An 18,197-nucleotide genomic window follows, 5' to 3' on the forward strand; every position below is an offset into this window, starting at 1 on the left:
CACACCATTCCAACTCTTCCCCCTTAAGATGGAGTTTAATGAAAGAGTTCCTTACTATGTTGGGAGAGACAACCTGGTGTAAGGGAAAGAGTAAAGCAGATTCAATTTTTAATCCAACTCAACACAAGCTTTACTTTGGTTAAGTACTTTCCTCTCTGGGTCTGTTTTCTTCTGTGCAAAGTAGAAGGTAATAAAACTTACCCTCATAGTACTCTTAATTGAGATGAAACTGGATGAGATGCCAAACATAATTAGCAAATATTAATTAAATGCTTAATAAGTTACTTCTTTTTCCCTTACGAAGCCAGTGCCTCACTACTAATAAGTCCGCTCACTCATTCAACTTAACATTTATTGAGTACCCATCACATGGTGGGCACTAGGCTAGGCACAACTGCAAAGATAAATAAGATGTGGCCCTGCATTCAAATAACTAAGATTTTATGAAGGAAAACAAACCCGTAAGTGATAGCTCATTTTGCCTGAACAGAATTGAGTACTACTTATTTGTTCTTTATGATAAAGACTAATTTTAAAAGTGTAACAGAAAATAAAATGGATTAGTTTTTGTACCGATTCAGAATGTTTTAACAAAATACCCTTAGAATTTAGTTCTGAGCTATCTTAAGGTATTTTCCTTCTCAGAAGAATATCACACATTGAGCCTAAACTTCAATGAATTCTTTGTATCAATCAATCAGAATGATTACACACCAAACAATATTAGCCAGTGCTGTCGCAATATTCTACTACTAAATCAAGTAACATATGGTAAATTTGAAAATTAATAGAGTTCTAATTTATGAACAATAATATCCTATGGGATATTATTGTCCTGGGAACATATTCTGTGTATATTCTGGGAACATACTCTGGGAGATGGCAGAGAGGCTGAATGAGTCCTTTGTTGTAATATCACATAGGACACTGTTGGTCATATTTTCAACACAAACATCTCATGAAATTAATAGATTAAAGGTGCTAGATCAACTCAGTATAAACACATTCTTGTTCCAGGCTTAACCCCAAAACTATATGGAGAAATTACTGATACTGAAGGAACTTCAGGATGATATTTAGCTTCTATAGCTCGAGATTATTTTGCCCATAAATTCCATTGTCCATGTTGCCAGGGACTTAGTAATTCTCCATTATATCCCCCATTCATAAGAGCCAAAAGGCTATGTTTGTTTTACTTAACAAACAATAAATCCTATACTTTCAGTAACAATTGTATTTCTAATTGGCCTAGTTACCTCATAGGTAGCTCCTCCAAGAATAACATTTTGCTAGGCGCTTTAATGTGCCCTACCTCATTTAACTGATATAAGGTACTTTTTAGTTCTAATAATTTTTAAAGCACATTTACCAAATTTTTGAAGGTAACATATAAAGAAATGTTTGTATAAAGTTTCCATAATGTGCTACATTTCGTATTTCAGTTAGGAACCCCCCCAACCGAATAAACTTGAAATCACTTTAATTTGTTCTTTTCACAGATGCGGGTAAATCTCTTTTGAGATGGGCAGATAATTTCTTGCACAACAATTTCCTTACAGGCCAATAATTCTAGCTATGTCACTCTTGCGAAACAACACTTGACAAAAGCAAAACGGCTGAAATTGTCTTTATATCCCAAAGTCCCTTAATTTAAAGGGAATCTTCTTTTCCCTGAAGGGAAATATATCCTGTGATTTGATGTTAACATTTATTGTCAAGAGCTAGCAATCTGCATTTTATTCCATTGTCTCGAATCAGCCTTATCAGAGGATTATAAATCACAAACCTTGAATGTTCTGCTATTATTGATTACTCTAGAAATGTATGTTAAATACCTAGGCAAATCATTTCACAAAACAATACCCTACAAACTTTATTTGATACAATTGGGACACAGTGCTCATTTTTAACACCTGTCACAAATCTAATGCCCTCCAAATATATCTGTAGTTAAAACAAATCATGGTTAATATTGGCTATTTGGACACAGTTATCAAATTGTTAAATTAAACATGAATTAAAGACTGAAGTTCAGACTTATAATATTAAATCTCTAAGAGGTCTAATACGTTGCTTGCAAAATGAATGAAGGTTTTTTTTTTTATTCCTCATATACAGGTTCATAAAACATTCTATTGGTGAATAGTTATAAATATTCAAAATTATAGCCATATACCAAATATATTAATGCAGGGAAATACTCCCCTTTCCTTTTTTCCTGTGTTCCTCGGTGTTGTGAAGATGTGTCTATTAGCAGGAACATAAGCACAATATAACTTCAGCCAGTTGGAGAAATATAAGTTAGGCCTTTACAGCTATTTTATCTTCTTACCAGACTAAATATACTTAAAGTCCCCAAATAAAGCTTGAAAGAATAAATACCAAAACCCGTTGCTACTGAGTCAGTTCAACTCATAGCAACCCCGTGTGTTGTAGAGTAGAACTGCTCCGTAGGGTTTCCTTGGCTGTAATCTTAATAGAAATAGGCTGCCAGACCTTTCTTTTACAGCACTGCTTGCTGCATGTGTTTGAACTGCCAACCATTAAGTTACTAGTTAAGCACATACCATTCGTGCCACCCAGGGACCTTCTGGAGATGATAGAGATCCTCTGTATCCAAAGATTGGCCTTAAAAGTTAAGGACCTTCTTTCTTTCATTTTATTTACTTTGTTGCTGTTGTTGAGAATATACACAGCAAAACATAACCAATTCAACAGTTTCTACATGTACAATTCAGTGACACTGATTACATTCTTTGATTTGTACAACCATTCTCACCCTCCTTTTCTGAGTTGTTCCTCCTCCATTAACTCACTGCCACCTGAGATTCCTATCTAATCTTTTGAGTTGCTGTTGTCAAGGATCTTCTTTTTAATGTCAGGAAAATCATGTGATACTCATTAGTAATTACTCACCTTTGGACCTGGTAATCCAGGTAACCCAGGATTTCCATGTGGTCCTGGTATGCCCTGAAAATAGTAAAGAACTCAAATCATTTTTAGAACAGATTTAAATACAAATAACAGACACACTATTAAAATAAATACTAACTAAACCTGTTACTGTCGAGTCGATTCTGACTCATAGCAACCCTACACAACAGAGCAGAACTGCCCCATAGGATTTCCAAGGAGCCACTGATGGATTCAAACTGCTGAAGTTCTGGTTAGCAGCTATAGCTCTTAACCACTGCATCACTAGGGCTCCAAAATAAATATTACATAATATAATTTCATTAAAATGAATACCACCTTATTTCTACAAAGTTCTTTATCTTTTCTGAGATCTTGAATGTTTTAGTCTTGGAAAAGATAGCTAGACTAATTATAGAGCAGAATTGTGGTTTTCATCTTTTGCTTCAAAACAAGGTGCTTACTTCCCTTATTCACCACCCCTATCTCCAGCAGCAGCATATTGTTCAGTGCTACTTCTAAAAGCTGTAGAGTGAAAAGCCTAAAAATTACAAAGTGAAATTGTTTAGTTACTGTCCTCTGAACATGTATCACGCCTTTCTGCACTTGGGTTTTTGCTTATGCTATTCTGTAAGCCTTAAAAACTTATTTCATTTACCTTCATAAACCAAAATGAAACCAGTTACTGTCAAATATATTCTGACTCATGGTGACTCCATGTGTGTCCCTAGGGTTCAATGGCTGAAGTTTTAGAGGTAGATTGCCACGACTTTCTTCCAAGGTACCTCTGGGTAGACTTGAACCACCAATCTTTAGGTTAGCAGCTAAACTCTTAACCATTTGCACAACTACCCAGATCATTCTTCAAGGCTCAATCCAGATCCTACCTTATTTTTAAATCTTCCTACTGTCTTCTCTAGGAATTAAAAACTTGCTGCAGTCAAGTCAATTCTAATGCATAGCTACCCTATAGGACAGAGTAGAACTGCCCTACAGGGTTTCCTAGGCTGTAAAATCTTTAAGGAAACAGGCTTCCACATCTTTCTCCCACAGAGCAGCTGGTGGGTTCAGACTGTCCAACTTTTGGTTAGCAGCCGAGTGCTTAACCATTGTACCACCAGTGCTCCTTTCTGTACAAATGACTACATGCAAAATTAATTTGCTAATTAATCATATATGGCCCTAGGATATTTCCTATACTGTTCTAATCTGTTATTTAAATGTTTTACTGCTACTGGACTACATTATGACATCTGCTGTTTATTTCTAAGATTGTACATTTCTTGAAAAGGGACTGATTATTCTATTACAAGTACAGTACACAGCACATATTAGTCACTCGATGAATGTCAGTTTTATTTCACTTTCCTAGTAAATTATACAATCAGACTTCAATAATTGTTTCTATTTACTGAGTACCTACTATGTGCAAGGAACTGTGTTACTGCTTTACATTCTTATCTTTAATGAGAGGTATGGTCAGCAATGCAACTGTTGAAGGAATGTCTAGCAAGATGAAAATGAAGCAAAAAAGGTTAGATTTCAAGGCATATGTAATTGGTAACCTTCAAACAAATAAATTTTAATAAAGTAGACAGAAAAATTCATGGGGATTAATGGGTGAATTAAAAAAAAAGTTGTTTTTTTTTTTTTTTATTGATGTAGATGTAAGGACAACACCCCATACCCATTGCTGCCCAGTCGATTCTGACTCATGGGACCCGTTAGGTCAGAGTAGAACTGCCCCATAGGGTTTCCAAGGCTGCAATCTTCACAGAAGCCTACTGCGACATCTTTCTCTCGCAGAGTGGCTGGTGGGTTTGAGCTGCTACCCTTTCTGTTAGCACCAGAGCGCTTAACCACTGTACTACTAGGACTCTTTCAAGGACAATAGGTGTTAACTATTATTTCACAAAACACAGTAGTGTAAGAGTGATCCAGGAAAATAACTTGAGGAAAAATTATATCAATAAAGTTTGGAATTTTTTTAAAAAGGGATATCTTGTTTATATCCAATAAACCTAGGGAGAAAAAAAAAATGTCAAGGTGCAAGTTTTTAGTTAGAGAATCGATTAAAGGAGATGAAATTAGGAACACAAAGGGAATAATTAGCCTTAAGAAGAGGAATACGATTCCCTCCTTAAGGGAAGAAAAACTGAGCAAAATAAATGCACAAAAGAAACAGAAATCACGGAAGGAGGCGGTGTAACTGTGAGGCTATTTGGAGAGTCAGAACCTGAAGGTCACGCTATGGGGAAAGAGCAGCCTTAGAATGGAGAGGGAATGGACTTTGTGCAAAGACGGAATCACTCCCTCAGAAAAGGAGGGTCCAAGGTCTTCTTGCAGAGAGGTAGGAGGACGGGAATGGTTGCAGGGCTAGAGCAGAGTGGGCAAGGTTTAGCAGAGACTATGTGAGGAGGGATGTGATAGGTCATCAACTATAAAGAAAAAAGTGTTAAATAATAGCTAGGGCCCAGCGAGAATTTATCTTAAGCTATGAGTCGGTTTTTAGCTTGAGCTGTGATGGGTTTGGTGTTTTGTCTTGGAATGTGGGCAAAAGTCTGATGTGAATATGAACAGTTTTTAAAGTAATATTTTGTGTGATTTTTCTTTATTTAAAATATATTCTTTTATGATAAATAAAAACCAGGATAAAAAAATGGATTAGTGAATTATATAAACGGCATTTGAATTTGTCACTGTAATGTATAATCACTTTCATTTTCCAGCTCACTGAACAAAGGAAACTTGCTGTTAATAAAAATCCACTTTTTTTTTTTTTTTTCAGTTTGAAAGAATCTAATTCTAAGCAGCAAGAAATCATTTGTTAGACCCACGTAATGTGAGAAACTACTGCTGATCCTTAAGGCAGCTCTATTCCTCAAGGCAGTTTTTTTTTTTTTTCTAGTTAACAGCTCCAGTATTTTCCACTATGTAATCCAGGAATGCACTATTTTTAGGCAGCCCACTCTTCTTCATTTCCCCAAACAAATGAACCTCACCTTGGACTATCAACTACAGATGAGATCACTTTATAACTAAGAATAATGTTACAAGTAGCTCAAGAACAGTCACTAATCTACAAATTTGATAATCTTTCTTAGGCACGTTCACAGTGAACACTTTGGCTGGCTGTTTATACTCAAGCCTGCACGTGTTCCCAAGCTTCTGTTGAATTGGCAAAGGCAGGCAAAGTTTGGAGATATAGGCAGGTTTCCAAAGAAAGTACATACTGTACAATACAAGGAAAAACATATTGGAAAGTTACTAATTCTAATAGCAAATGGGAAATGGAGCCCATATACTCACCCTTGGCCCTCTCTTTCCTGCTGGACCTGGGAGGCCTGCTGGACCAGGTGGACCCTTGGAAAACAAATGCCAGGGCATTAGACATGATAGCAGACACATCTTTCTCACAGGTCTGAAGAGTTCCACTTCAGGATAACTCTTCTCAGTTCCCAGTTCCTAGCTGATGATGATTTTAAAGTAACGTGAATCTCCTCACCCTAGTCAGCAGGGGTAAGAGTTGAAGTTGAAATGTCCTCTTTAATCTGGCCAGAAATGGCATCAGGAAGTCTATGACTTATGTTTATGGCTGCTGTATCTGGTTTTTACAGGGACCATAGCTTTATAGCTAGTAGTTTTGTGGGTAATTTTTACCTAAATTTACTTTTACTACAGAAGGAGGCATTCAATTTAGGGTTTGGAAACCACGAACTACACTTTTTTTTGCTTTTTAATTTCAAGAAAACTTGCTTTGGAAAATTAAAGCACTGGCCATTTTATGTTCTTTTAAAAGAATTTTACCAAGGATCTGTGTAATGTCTTAAACTGTTATAATGAGGTCTTTCTAACATATAGAGTAATAAATCTGCCTTATACCAAAATTAGCACACCAGGAGATAATCAAGAGTTAAATGATTTGTAAAAATAAAGTATGAAAGCAAAAACAGATAAATTTTTAAAGTGTTCCAAGTCTTTTAAGTGTCACTTTAAAAATATATTAAAATAAGAAATAGGAAAAATACTTGTTTCTTCATATAATGCCCCATATTGTCTTTTTTACTTTAACAATCGACTCTGGAAAAATAAAGAAGCACACATTTGAATATTGTTGAGCATATATTCATTCATTTGTTCATTTATTACTGAGCATTCTTGTCATGGATTGAATTGTGTCTCCCAAAAATATCTGTCAACTTGGCTAGGTCATGATTCCCTTGTATGATTGTATGATTGTTTACCATTTTGTCTTCTGATGTGATTTCCCTATATGTTGTAAATCCTGCCACTATGATGTAGTAAGATGGATTAAGGCAATTATACTGATAAGGTCTACAAGATTAGGTACTGTCTGAAGCCAGTCTCTTTTGGGATATAAAAGAGAAGTGAGCAGAGAGACATGGGAACCTCATACCACCAAGAAGGCAGTGCCGGGAGCAGAGCTCATCCTTTGGACCTGAGGTTCCTGTGCTGAGATGCTCCTAGACCAAGGGAAGGTTGATGACAAGGACCTTCCTCCCGAGTCGACAGAGAAAGCCTTCCCCTGGAGCTGAGGTCCTAAATTTGGACTTGTAGCCTATTAGACTGTGAGAGAATAAATTTCTCTTTATTAAAGCCATCCACTTGTGGTATTTCTGTTATAGCAGCACTAGATGACCAAAACAATCCTGCTGTTACGGCATTATTCTTGGTGTCTATACAGCATATACACATTCCATTTAACGAATACTTATTCATTAGTACAGTAAAAACAGCAAAAGTCTTGAAGTTAGACATGCCAAGGTTAAAATTCTAGCCTTACCACTAACAAGTAGCGTCACCTGCTTAGCCTCATTTTTCTTAATTGTAAAATATCTATATATATATTATGATGGCACAGAAAGTAAAGGGATGACTTTAAGTTAAGTTATATGTAATTGCCAATATGTGTCCATTTTTTAACCTACAAAAATGCAATTTCATAGAGTCACTAGAAAAAAAAAAATCTATAGCATGACCTGGTTACACCTAGAAGTTTCCTCCAGGAAGTAAAATCTACCTTTAGTTCCATAGGAGGAGAGAGAAAATGGATTGATTGGAAATGAGGAAGAGATCTTTTCAGTTGAAAACAACAAGGAGGAAAATAATAAGTTGTATTTGTGAAATAATAGTAATATAGCATTTTTCTCATTTCTCATTCTTCTTTATATCAGCTACTCCTTGGAACTTTCTCCTTTTATTGATATTAGTCATATTTTACTTTTCTGATACTTTTTATGTATTTCAAGCCATCCATTTTTCTTCCATTGTATTTCTCCTTTCCTACCCCCTAACTTGATAAAACCTTTCATGTATTTCTTAATATTGAGGGAGAAGTACTATTTCTATTCAATACTGAACTGGGACTAATATTTTAACAGCTATTATATCATTAGCTTCTATCGAAAATTAATTTTCATTTATTATTAGAAAAACTGAAATTCATTTCAAATTAGTATGGGTTCTGATGTTAAAATCAGAGTTTAGCAGGTGTTTACTTGAATTAAAGTCCCAGAAAAGAAAAGCAAATAGGAGAAATCAGAACTAAAAATGTAAAATTTAAATGTCCAGTGTGGTTTATTGCCTTAATTATAGTCTTTTGTAACAAAAGAAAATGTTACTACATTCAAGTTGAAAATGTAGTTAATATAAGATAATGGGGAAAAAGAAAGTATAGCTTACATTGTGATTAAAATATTCAAATTGTTTAATAAGCATGAAATACAAAAATCTATTTTAACCGGTCCTCGCAATTTTATATTTCCAAATCTTTGAGAACAGGTTGTTAACCAGCATATTCCAGAAACCAGAGAAGCATAATAATATATTATAGCCTGACTTTTGTGAGGGGAATAAATTATTTTCTAAAAAACAATATTAAGTATTAGAAAAGCACTTCAGCTTTGATTATTGGTTAGTAAGACAAAGTATAACTCAAAAGAACAAAGGCTCTATAATCAGCCAATCTAGATTCAAATCATTTCTCAACCATTTACTAGCTGAATGACTTTGGACAAGTCAGCTACCTTTTCAAAGCCTTAGTTCTCTCACCTTTAAAATGTTTATAATAAAGTCTACTTCCCAGAGTTATTGTGAACATTAAAGATATTGTATATAAAACACCTGTTATTGTACCTGGTATGTAGTAGATAACCAGTAAATCACAGCGTCATTATTTTTTTTAAATATGCCTAGAAGTACTATTGTGGTCATTTACACAGATGTCATCTGAGAAAGTGAATGTCGCTTCCCAAATACCAAATGTGAACTACCCTCAAAGAACAATTGCTGAATTATTTCACAGCAGCCATTCCTTAATGCAGAAATGTTTATATGTTTGGGAGGGTACAGAAGAGGATCAGCAGTAACCTAGATTACTGAAATCTGTGTCTAGAGTTCTAGAATATGAGACCATATCAGGGTTTGCTTTTGTTCGCTTGCTTCTTTGCAGAGACCCCTGCTATCCATAGGCCCAATGTATTCCTTTGGAACAACTTTATCCTCTAGCAAAATCTGGCTCTATAAATTTGTATTTATTGGATAATCACAGAAATATAGTATTTTAGAGCTGGAAAGAAAATGAGAAATTGGGAGGTTGAACACCATTTATTTTTCTAAAATAGTGAAACACATTCTTCAACTACCATGGCCTAGCTTTCTTTATTTATGCTAAATTTTACAGATGATGATTCTGACAATGGTCTCAAAATAAAATTCCAGACTCTCATATCCTAGTGATAAATTTAAACTGTAAAATATAATCTTCTACAGACATAATTATATCCCCACTTAATTACCTTTAACAAACGGTGATGCCATCTACTCTTGGGTTGCTTAATTAGAACTTCATCTATAAAAAGGATGATAAAATCTGCTTTTGAGAGTTCCCCTCCCCAAATGACTTATTTTTAATATTGCTTTTCAATTTATAACGCTGTAATTAAATGCTAATTTACATGATGATAAATTTTAATTATGTCGTTATTCTGTAAAGGTAATCATTGAATAGGGTAGGCACTGCCATAAGATTGTGTCTTGAAAGACAGGAATGTGGAAAAAGAAAAAGAAATGTGAGTAGGAAACAGAGAAAAGAGAGTTTTAGCAGGAAAGAACAATTAAATAGAAAAGAACAATACAGATTAAAGAAGAATAAGAAAAACAGAAAGAATTAAACAAAAAAATCCAGGAATATTCTTTTCTTTTCTCAGATAAATGCCCTAAGAAGATCTACCAACAGGACTCCTTATAGATCTATGTGTCTATAAATAATACACTAAGCTTTCTACCTGTCTGTCTTCTCCAACGACTATGCTAACACTTACTTTGTTTTTATTTGACATGTGGACTGAGAGTAGAGGTAGTCCTAAGATATTGCAAATAATTTATAAGTATCACAGATTTTAATACCATCATATTAAAAGGAGATAAAATTGGCAGAACATGTGAAAACGTCAGAAAACTGAAATTCTAACTGCATAAATACTAAGGATTTCTCCATCACCAGCCAGTTAAAGGACAATTGATCTTTTATACTTTAATACACTAGAGTCTCATTAAAAAGCCATTTTTAGCATGTGTGAAAACCCCTTAATGAAATATAGTCTTCTAACATTTATGGGCTTTCTTCACAATGAATTTCAACATAAAATAAAATGGGATTTGTTAAAATTCCAATTTATATGGATGACCAAATAAAAATTTCATTGGCAAGTATGTATATGCTACCTTAAACCCTTTTATGTTATTGAATAGGACATTGAATGAATCTCTTTTCCTTCACTTTTCAAACAATAAAACCTTACTTCAACAATAAAGAATACCGAGAGGGAGGAAAATCAGAGTTCTCACCTCTGCTTAAATATTTACTGTAAAGTTAAAAGAATTGTAATAATATGAGGTTTTTTCCTTTTTAAATTTTGATATCTACTTTATACTAAGCTTTCAAATAAATACAGAGTTATAATTGGCCTTCTTGATGTTTAACTGAAATATTTTTTCTAGCAGGTCCTCAAGCTATCTCACTGAGTTAATCTACCTAGAAAATTAAAAATATGCATATTATGTTTTCAAAACCTTCTGGCACCTAACTTCTAAAGAGGAAGTATACCCTTGAGTAAGAAAATCTCTAGGCCTCATTTTCCTCATCAATAAAATGGCTGTAATAGTTGTTGTCACTTATTTCACTGTTGTGAGCTCAAGTGAGATAATCAATTTAAAGTGTATGGAACCTAGTAAACACTCAATAAATGTTATATTATATACACTAAGGCAAACGTATTCAGTAGACCAATACTTCTAAGTAACCCTCTGGTCAATTACTTTTGGAAGTCCTGCATCTTATATTCCTTTTTTAAGTATTCATTCATTCATCCACTAATTCAATAAACATTAAGCATCAAGCCACCGTGGAGATTACAGTGTAGAAGAAAAGGTACACATTAAACAGATAAACATATAACCACAGATTTTACTTAGTGACATGAAGAAAAAGAACAGACAACCAAGAGAAAGAGTAACATGGTAGACTTATGCTCTGGTGTCAGAGAAGCCTTCTCTAAGGAATATTGTTTAAGTTAGACCTAAAAGATGAATAACCCACTGCCACTGAGTCAATTCTGACTCAAAGTGACCCTGTAGGACAGAGCAGAACAGCCCCACGGGGTTTCCAAGGCTGCAAATCTTTACAGGAGCAGACTGCCACATCTTTCTCCCACAGAGTCCCTGGGTGGATTTGAAATGCCAACTGTTTGGTTAGCAGCCAAGTGCTTAACCACTGCACCACCAGGGTTCCTAAAAAGATGAATAGGAGTAAGAAAAGAAAATAATATTTCATAGAATAAAGAATGAAATGAATGAGGACATGAAGAGAAAAAAACAAACAAAAAAGTAGTTTCACTGAGGAACTTAAAGACAACCAATAACAATGAGAGCTAGGGGAAAAGTAGGACAAGATGAGGTTGCAGAAATAAGCAGGGGCCAGATCACATATGACTCCACAGGTCATGGTAGGGAGTTTTTATTTCCAGCACTTTATTCTTCTGCAAATTGAAGGCTTAAGCAGAAAAGTGCTGTGATCTGATTTATGTTTTTAAAAAGATCACTAGAGAATTTTTGTAAAAGATGGAAGCATAAAGATAATTTTTAAACTACCCCCCCCCAAACCCACTAAAAGCAACAAAAAGCACCAAACCATCATCTCCAGTGAAACAAGGAAAGGACCATAACCACAAGCCACAAAATATGGAGAGTATTTGCCAAATACTGAGAAAATTGGAGTCATGAAATATGTTGAAAGAAGGCAGCGTAAACAAAACAAAACAACCTTCTCAGACCTGAAAGCAAGGGCAGGAAACAGGTATCTCTAAAAGCATGTCGTCTGAAAATCCATTTCAACACTCTTTTCATTACAACACTCAGGTTTAATGGTATGGGCAAGAGACAGGAAAAATAATGCATGACCCTGTAAAGACTCAATTCCAAGACCAGGGTCAAGAGTAGGGAACTATAGAAATTAAGAGGCAGAACCAGTCAGTTTTATGATCTACCACCAAATCTCCTAATCACATTAGTGAGAGGGGATAAAAGACAAGAAGCACAGAAATCACCATATCACTTCTCAGAGAGTCTATGATATAAACGGCTTCACAGCACATTGTGCGTGAAAATGAGATGAGATACACCTCTATGAAGACGACAAACCAAACATAGTTAAGGTGGTATTTAAGGCAGCAATCTGAACTTGATGCTGTCAGCAGTGTCAAATTCTTAAATCTTATTTAATATGTATGATGAACAAATAATCTGAGAAGCTGGACTATTTGAAGAAGAATGTGGCATCAGAACTGGAGGAAGGTTCACTGACAACCTGTGATATTCAATCTTAGAGCTTCAGTTGTAATGTTAATGGGAAGATTCCCAAATCTATATCCCCAGCCTTGACTGTTCTTCTTCACTTCAGGTTCTTAAGCATTTCCAATATTTTACTGAATTGTCAACAGTTGCATCTTATTTTCCTCTCCTAAAAGTGACTTACTCTCTTAATTACCATTTTTAATAATAGTATCATCACTTTCTCAATCCCAATACTCTCTCAATTACTGTTCTTAATAATAGTATCACTCTTCTCTCAATTCACTTCCTTTTTGTTTGGTCCCTAACCTAGATCCAATTAATTTCCTAGTTCTACTAAATCTTCCTTCAAAATATCTCTCAAAGCACAACTTGTCCAAGGCAAGGTCACAGAAGCTCCATAGACACATCCAAACTTCCTGAGGGACCAAACTATTGGTCTGAGGGTTCTGGAGACCATGGTCTTGGGGAACGTCTAGCTCAATTGATATACCATAGTTTATGAAGAAAATGTTCTACATTCTACTTTGGTGAGTAGTGTCTGGGGTCTTAAAAGCTTGTGAGCCATGTAGGATACTCCACGGATCTCACCTCATCTGGAGCAAGGGACAAAGAAGAAAACCTAAGACATAAGGGAAAGATTAGTCCAAAGGACTAATGAACCACAACTACCACAGCCTCTACCAGACTGAGTCCAGCACAACTAGACGGTGCCCAGCTACCACCACCAACTGCTCTGACAAGGATCACAATAAAGGGTCCCAGACAGAGCTGGAAAAAAAATATAGAACAAAATTCTAACTCACAAAAAAAAAAAAAGACCAGGCTTACCGGTCTGACAGAGGCTGGAGAAACTCTGAGAGTATGGTCCCTAGACACAGTTTTAACTCAGTAATGAAATCACTCTTGAGGTTCACCCTTCAGCCAAAGATTAGGCAGGCCCATAAAATAAAACGAGACTAAATGGGCACAGCAGCCAAGGGGCAAGGTCGAGAAGGGGAGTGTGTTGACATGTTGTGGAGTTGGCAACCAATGTCACAAAATAATATGTGTATTATTTAATGAGAAACTTGTTTACTCTATATATCGCCATCTAAACTACAATAAAAAAAAAAAAAAACAAACTCAAGTCCTACCTTTCCTTTGCATTTTCATTGTTGTCAACCTAGATAATATCCTAATCATGAAACACCAAGGTGATAACAAGAATGTCCTGTCTGTTCTAGGCACTTCTATCAGACTTTCCTATTAATCCCTTGCTTTTTTTTTTTTTTTTTATAAACCTTTAAAATTCCCCTACTAAGAAGATGATAAAGTTAAAACTGTCAGTTTGAAAATTAAGACTCTCCACAACCTAGACTCATCTATCTTGAGTCTTTATTTGCCTAACACTATTCAGCCTAATATTATGAAAACCAAGGTTCAAACGCTGGCTCTACGGAGGCTATGGCCCCCACGCACCCTGCTAACTCAGAACTGAAGCCACGCCCAAAGTCCAGGTTTTAGCCGAAGATTAGATAAGCCTATAAAACAAACAATAACACACATGAGGAACATGTATCTTGGTTTAACAAAGTATCTGAAACCAAATGGCCAACATCTGCTCAAAAGCAAAGATGAAAAGGCAAGAAGTGACAAGAAAACTGGACAAATGGACATGGGAAAAGGGAAAGGCGGAGAGTGCCAACACATTGAGGGGATTACAATCAAAGTCATAAAACAATTTATGAGTACATTTTGAATGAGAAACTAATTTGCACTGTAAACTTTCACCTAAAGCACAATAAAATTAAATACAAAAATCTGGCTCTATCATTTACTAGCAGCGTGGTTGTGAGCAACCTCCGGGCTTCAGTTTCTTCATCTGAAAAATGAGGATAATAATTACCAAGCTTACAAAGTTGTTTTGAGATAAGATAAAGGGTATGTTGTAGTGCAACTCAATAAATGATAGCTATTATGCTGTTTTCCCTATCTAAAGAACATACCAGTTCTTTTCCACCTATCAAAACATTATCCATTCATTGAGACCTACATCATAACTAACTTTGTCCACAATGACCTATTCTGAATATCTTAGCCTTAAATGATCTTTCATGCAGATTCCCTCAAAAACATTATTTTTCTTACCTTCGAACCTACCTCCCCCATACACTTACATTATATCACTCAGTGGCACTTATGGCACTTTAGTATGAGATGCAAACATCCTTTATTCCCATTATTGAAATGTATGCTCAGTGTGACTGTGCAATGACTGTGTTATACACAGTTTGTGTTTCTGCCTTGCATACAACAGAGAATATCATTTCTTCACCTACTAATGTTGAAATGACTATTTTTTTATTTACAGAGGAGATTAACACTCATCTCATCCACACTGACTTTTCCTGAAAAAAATAAATGGCTTCTGTAACTGTTTAACATGACCTGCCCAGTGGCTCAATTTTAATGTTAATATCCTGACAATTAATTGTCATAGCTGAAAAGTAATTCATTTCTCTATGATAATAGAGTCTTCAGACTTTATTTTAAAACCTTTAAATAATTACTCTAATAAAAGTTGCTCAATGCCTATCAAATCGCTTCCAGTAATAACTACAAAGGCAACACAAAGCTAATTAAGTGGCATCATCTTCTCCCTTTCTATGGTTTCTGGAACTAAACCAATGACTCAAATTTTATTTTCATCGAATAAAGAAATAGTTTAAGATACATTTTAGTTTGCTTTTAATTTGGAAAAAAATAATTTATAAACACATATAGGTTGATTATTTAAGGTATGTGAATACAGAATGCAAAAACATGTTTCTAAAATTGTGATTTTAAGTGGTCATGATTTTTTTTAAATTTCAAGTATTGCTTTGTGATTACACCTACACAACAAAAAAAATCTGAGGTGAAAAACAGTCTGTTACCTCAGTTTTGTTTATACAATATTAAATAAGTAGCTTGGCTGGTTTTTTCCATTGAATGAACTGATAGGCTGACTGGTTATTTTTGTGTTAGGTAGAGCATTTATCAACCCATAAATGTGAATTGACTACGTCATTAAAAACGATGAAATACATTGCTCTTCATGAAAATTAAAATATTTTATTTAGACTAATAATGACAGGATTTATTTCTTCCCATTGGCTGGGAAGAAACAATATCTAAAATGAATTTTACACTCTGTTTTAATTCATTTGGTACTATTTTGCTGGAAGGATATTTAATGGATGTATTTAGCATATTTTTCCTTAGTCTACTATAACTTTTATACCCTTCTCTTAACATGACTATGCATTAAGCCTATTTTTTTAATAAAGAATGTTGATCTATATTTAGCAGTTGAATTCCCTGGATTTCAATTGAACAAGAAAAACATATAGTTTGCCCACCACTTTACCAGAATTAATTAACCCTTTTATCCTGCCAATTAAAAAAAAAAAAAAAAAAACCATACAAAATTTGAGCCAGCACTGTATTCTAGTTGGATGTATTACAACAACCATAAATGCATTCACAGTAGCCAGGAGAAATTTCTGTGACCAAACTGTGTCCCCCCCCCCCTCCCCGTATTAGTCAGTCCAGAGAACTCTCTTTGAAATGTATGGTAAATTAGTACATTAGGACATATTTAAAAAAAAAAAAACAACTTACAGGTGGTCCAGTATCCCCTTTTGGCCCTATCAGATTCTTCATTTCAAGTACTGTATTAAGATCTTCATAATAATAATAATCATAAAGCTCAGTTTCATAGCTATTTTCCATGAGATAAGTGGCATCAGGATCAAATTCACCTTCCTTCTTTAGACCAAGGTGGTTATCCACAGAAGGCTCATCAGTCAATCTATATAATGTTGTGTTTAAAATCTGTTGCATTTCCATGAGTTCATTAGTGTGTAGATTTGCCGTAATAGCCTTCTTGATATTAATGATTGTATCTTGTTCTATATGTGGGAGAACAGACAACACCTTCTTAAACGGTGAGAGATCAGTTTCTCTACCACCATGTTGTGTGATGTTGTTGGATGCGTTTAGAGAACTAAATTTCTCCTTGGTATTCGTTCTCGCCTCACTGGGGTGCTGATGGGTCACTGATAGGCTTAAATTTGTCTGGATATGTTCCTCGGTGATCATTTCTTTGCCCTGAATTCCACGGCTCACAAGATCCATGGCAGACTCATTTCCCAATGGAAGAGAAGTTAACTGAGACCTTGGTACCTGGTGGTCTTGCTGTTTATCCGCTTCTACAGAATCATTATGTATGATACGTTGTATAATGCTTTTGCCATCAGTCATCATGTGCTCTGACAGTACTTTTTCAACAAATGGTTTGAGCAAGGGAGAATTTTCCAGTATTTTAGAAGGTACAATAGTTGTGCGAGGAAGGCTTGTCTCAGGCCAGTATGTGTCTGCTTGGCGACACTGCTGTTTCACGTAAGTGCAATAATTTGCAGATGCTTCTGAGGAAGGAATAATATCCAACTGACATACTACTCCTTCAAAATGGACAGAATTATTATTCATACTTCCTAAGGTAAACACACTGTTAGAATCAAAGATCTGAACTTCTGAAAAAGTCTCTCTGCTAAAATATTTCTTTCCACATTCAACAAACATCGAAACAACTTTGCTTCTAATGCTAATGGCAAATGAGTGCCATAATTCATCATGAACACTGTAGTTGAAAAATATAGGCTGCTTTCCTCCAACGTATACCACTAATTTTTTAGGTAGCAATTGAACTCCTAATTGCAGTCTATTTTTATTTCTAATGCTGAAGAGAAATGCATTGTTTACTCTATGTGACTGTAACCCGATTAATATTGTAAATGGTGGTACTAAGTTGACAGGTAAAATTTTCATGAGTGGTAACTCAATATAAGCATCATTTGTTAAAATGACACCTGATTCTGTTAAATGGACCCCCTGAGGTAATGGTGTAGATGATGATGGTACAGCAGTCACTGATGATGAGTGTCTTACATCTTTGCCTCCAAGGCCTAGTTGATGAAGAATATCTATGCCTGAAAATTAAAAAAGAGAGAGAGAGAAAAAGAGAGAAAGAATCTTACTCTTATGCATTAATGTGTTCATATATATGTTTGAGTATGAGAAAATCTTCCTTGTCCGTACCAACAGTAATTCCTAAAATAAGCATGCTCTTTTCAATAACTAATTTCCAGGGAACTTTTTTTTTAGTTAGAGATAGGGAGCGGGAGTGTGAGAGATTATAATAAAAAATTTGAATAAAATACCCATATGTGTACCCCAATATCTTAAATCCAAAATTTAATTAATTAATTAGTTTAGCTCTCATATTTTTCCAATCAATTAGTATTCTTATTTGTTAATCCAATGAATATACTATTCAAAAGTTCACGGATGTCATTTCTTTGAGAACTTATAATTTTACACCTTATAAC

General features: G+C 35.0%; 1 protein-coding gene across 1 annotated transcript in view; it reads right to left on the reverse strand.

Moving 5' to 3' along the window:
- The window catches only part of COL24A1 (collagen type XXIV alpha 1 chain), a 362,779-nt gene extending 344,847 nt beyond the window's left edge, over window positions 1-17,932 (reverse strand). The window contains exons 1-4 of the mRNA XM_049875555.1: window positions 17,908-17,932; window positions 16,429-17,798; window positions 6,223-6,276; window positions 2,917-2,970 (exon numbers count right to left, since the gene is read on the reverse strand). Coding sequence (XP_049731512.1) covers window positions 2,917-2,970; window positions 6,223-6,276; window positions 16,429-17,798; window positions 17,908-17,932 — 1,503 coding nt within the window. The remainder of the gene's footprint in view (window positions 1-2,916; window positions 2,971-6,222; window positions 6,277-16,428; window positions 17,799-17,907) is intronic.
- Window positions 17,933-18,197: the final 265 nt, after the last annotated feature.

Source organism: Elephas maximus, chromosome 3, assembly GCF_024166365.1.
Source record: "Elephas maximus indicus isolate mEleMax1 chromosome 3, mEleMax1 primary haplotype, whole genome shotgun sequence".
Lineage (NCBI taxonomy): Eukaryota > Metazoa > Chordata > Mammalia > Proboscidea > Elephantidae > Elephas > Elephas maximus.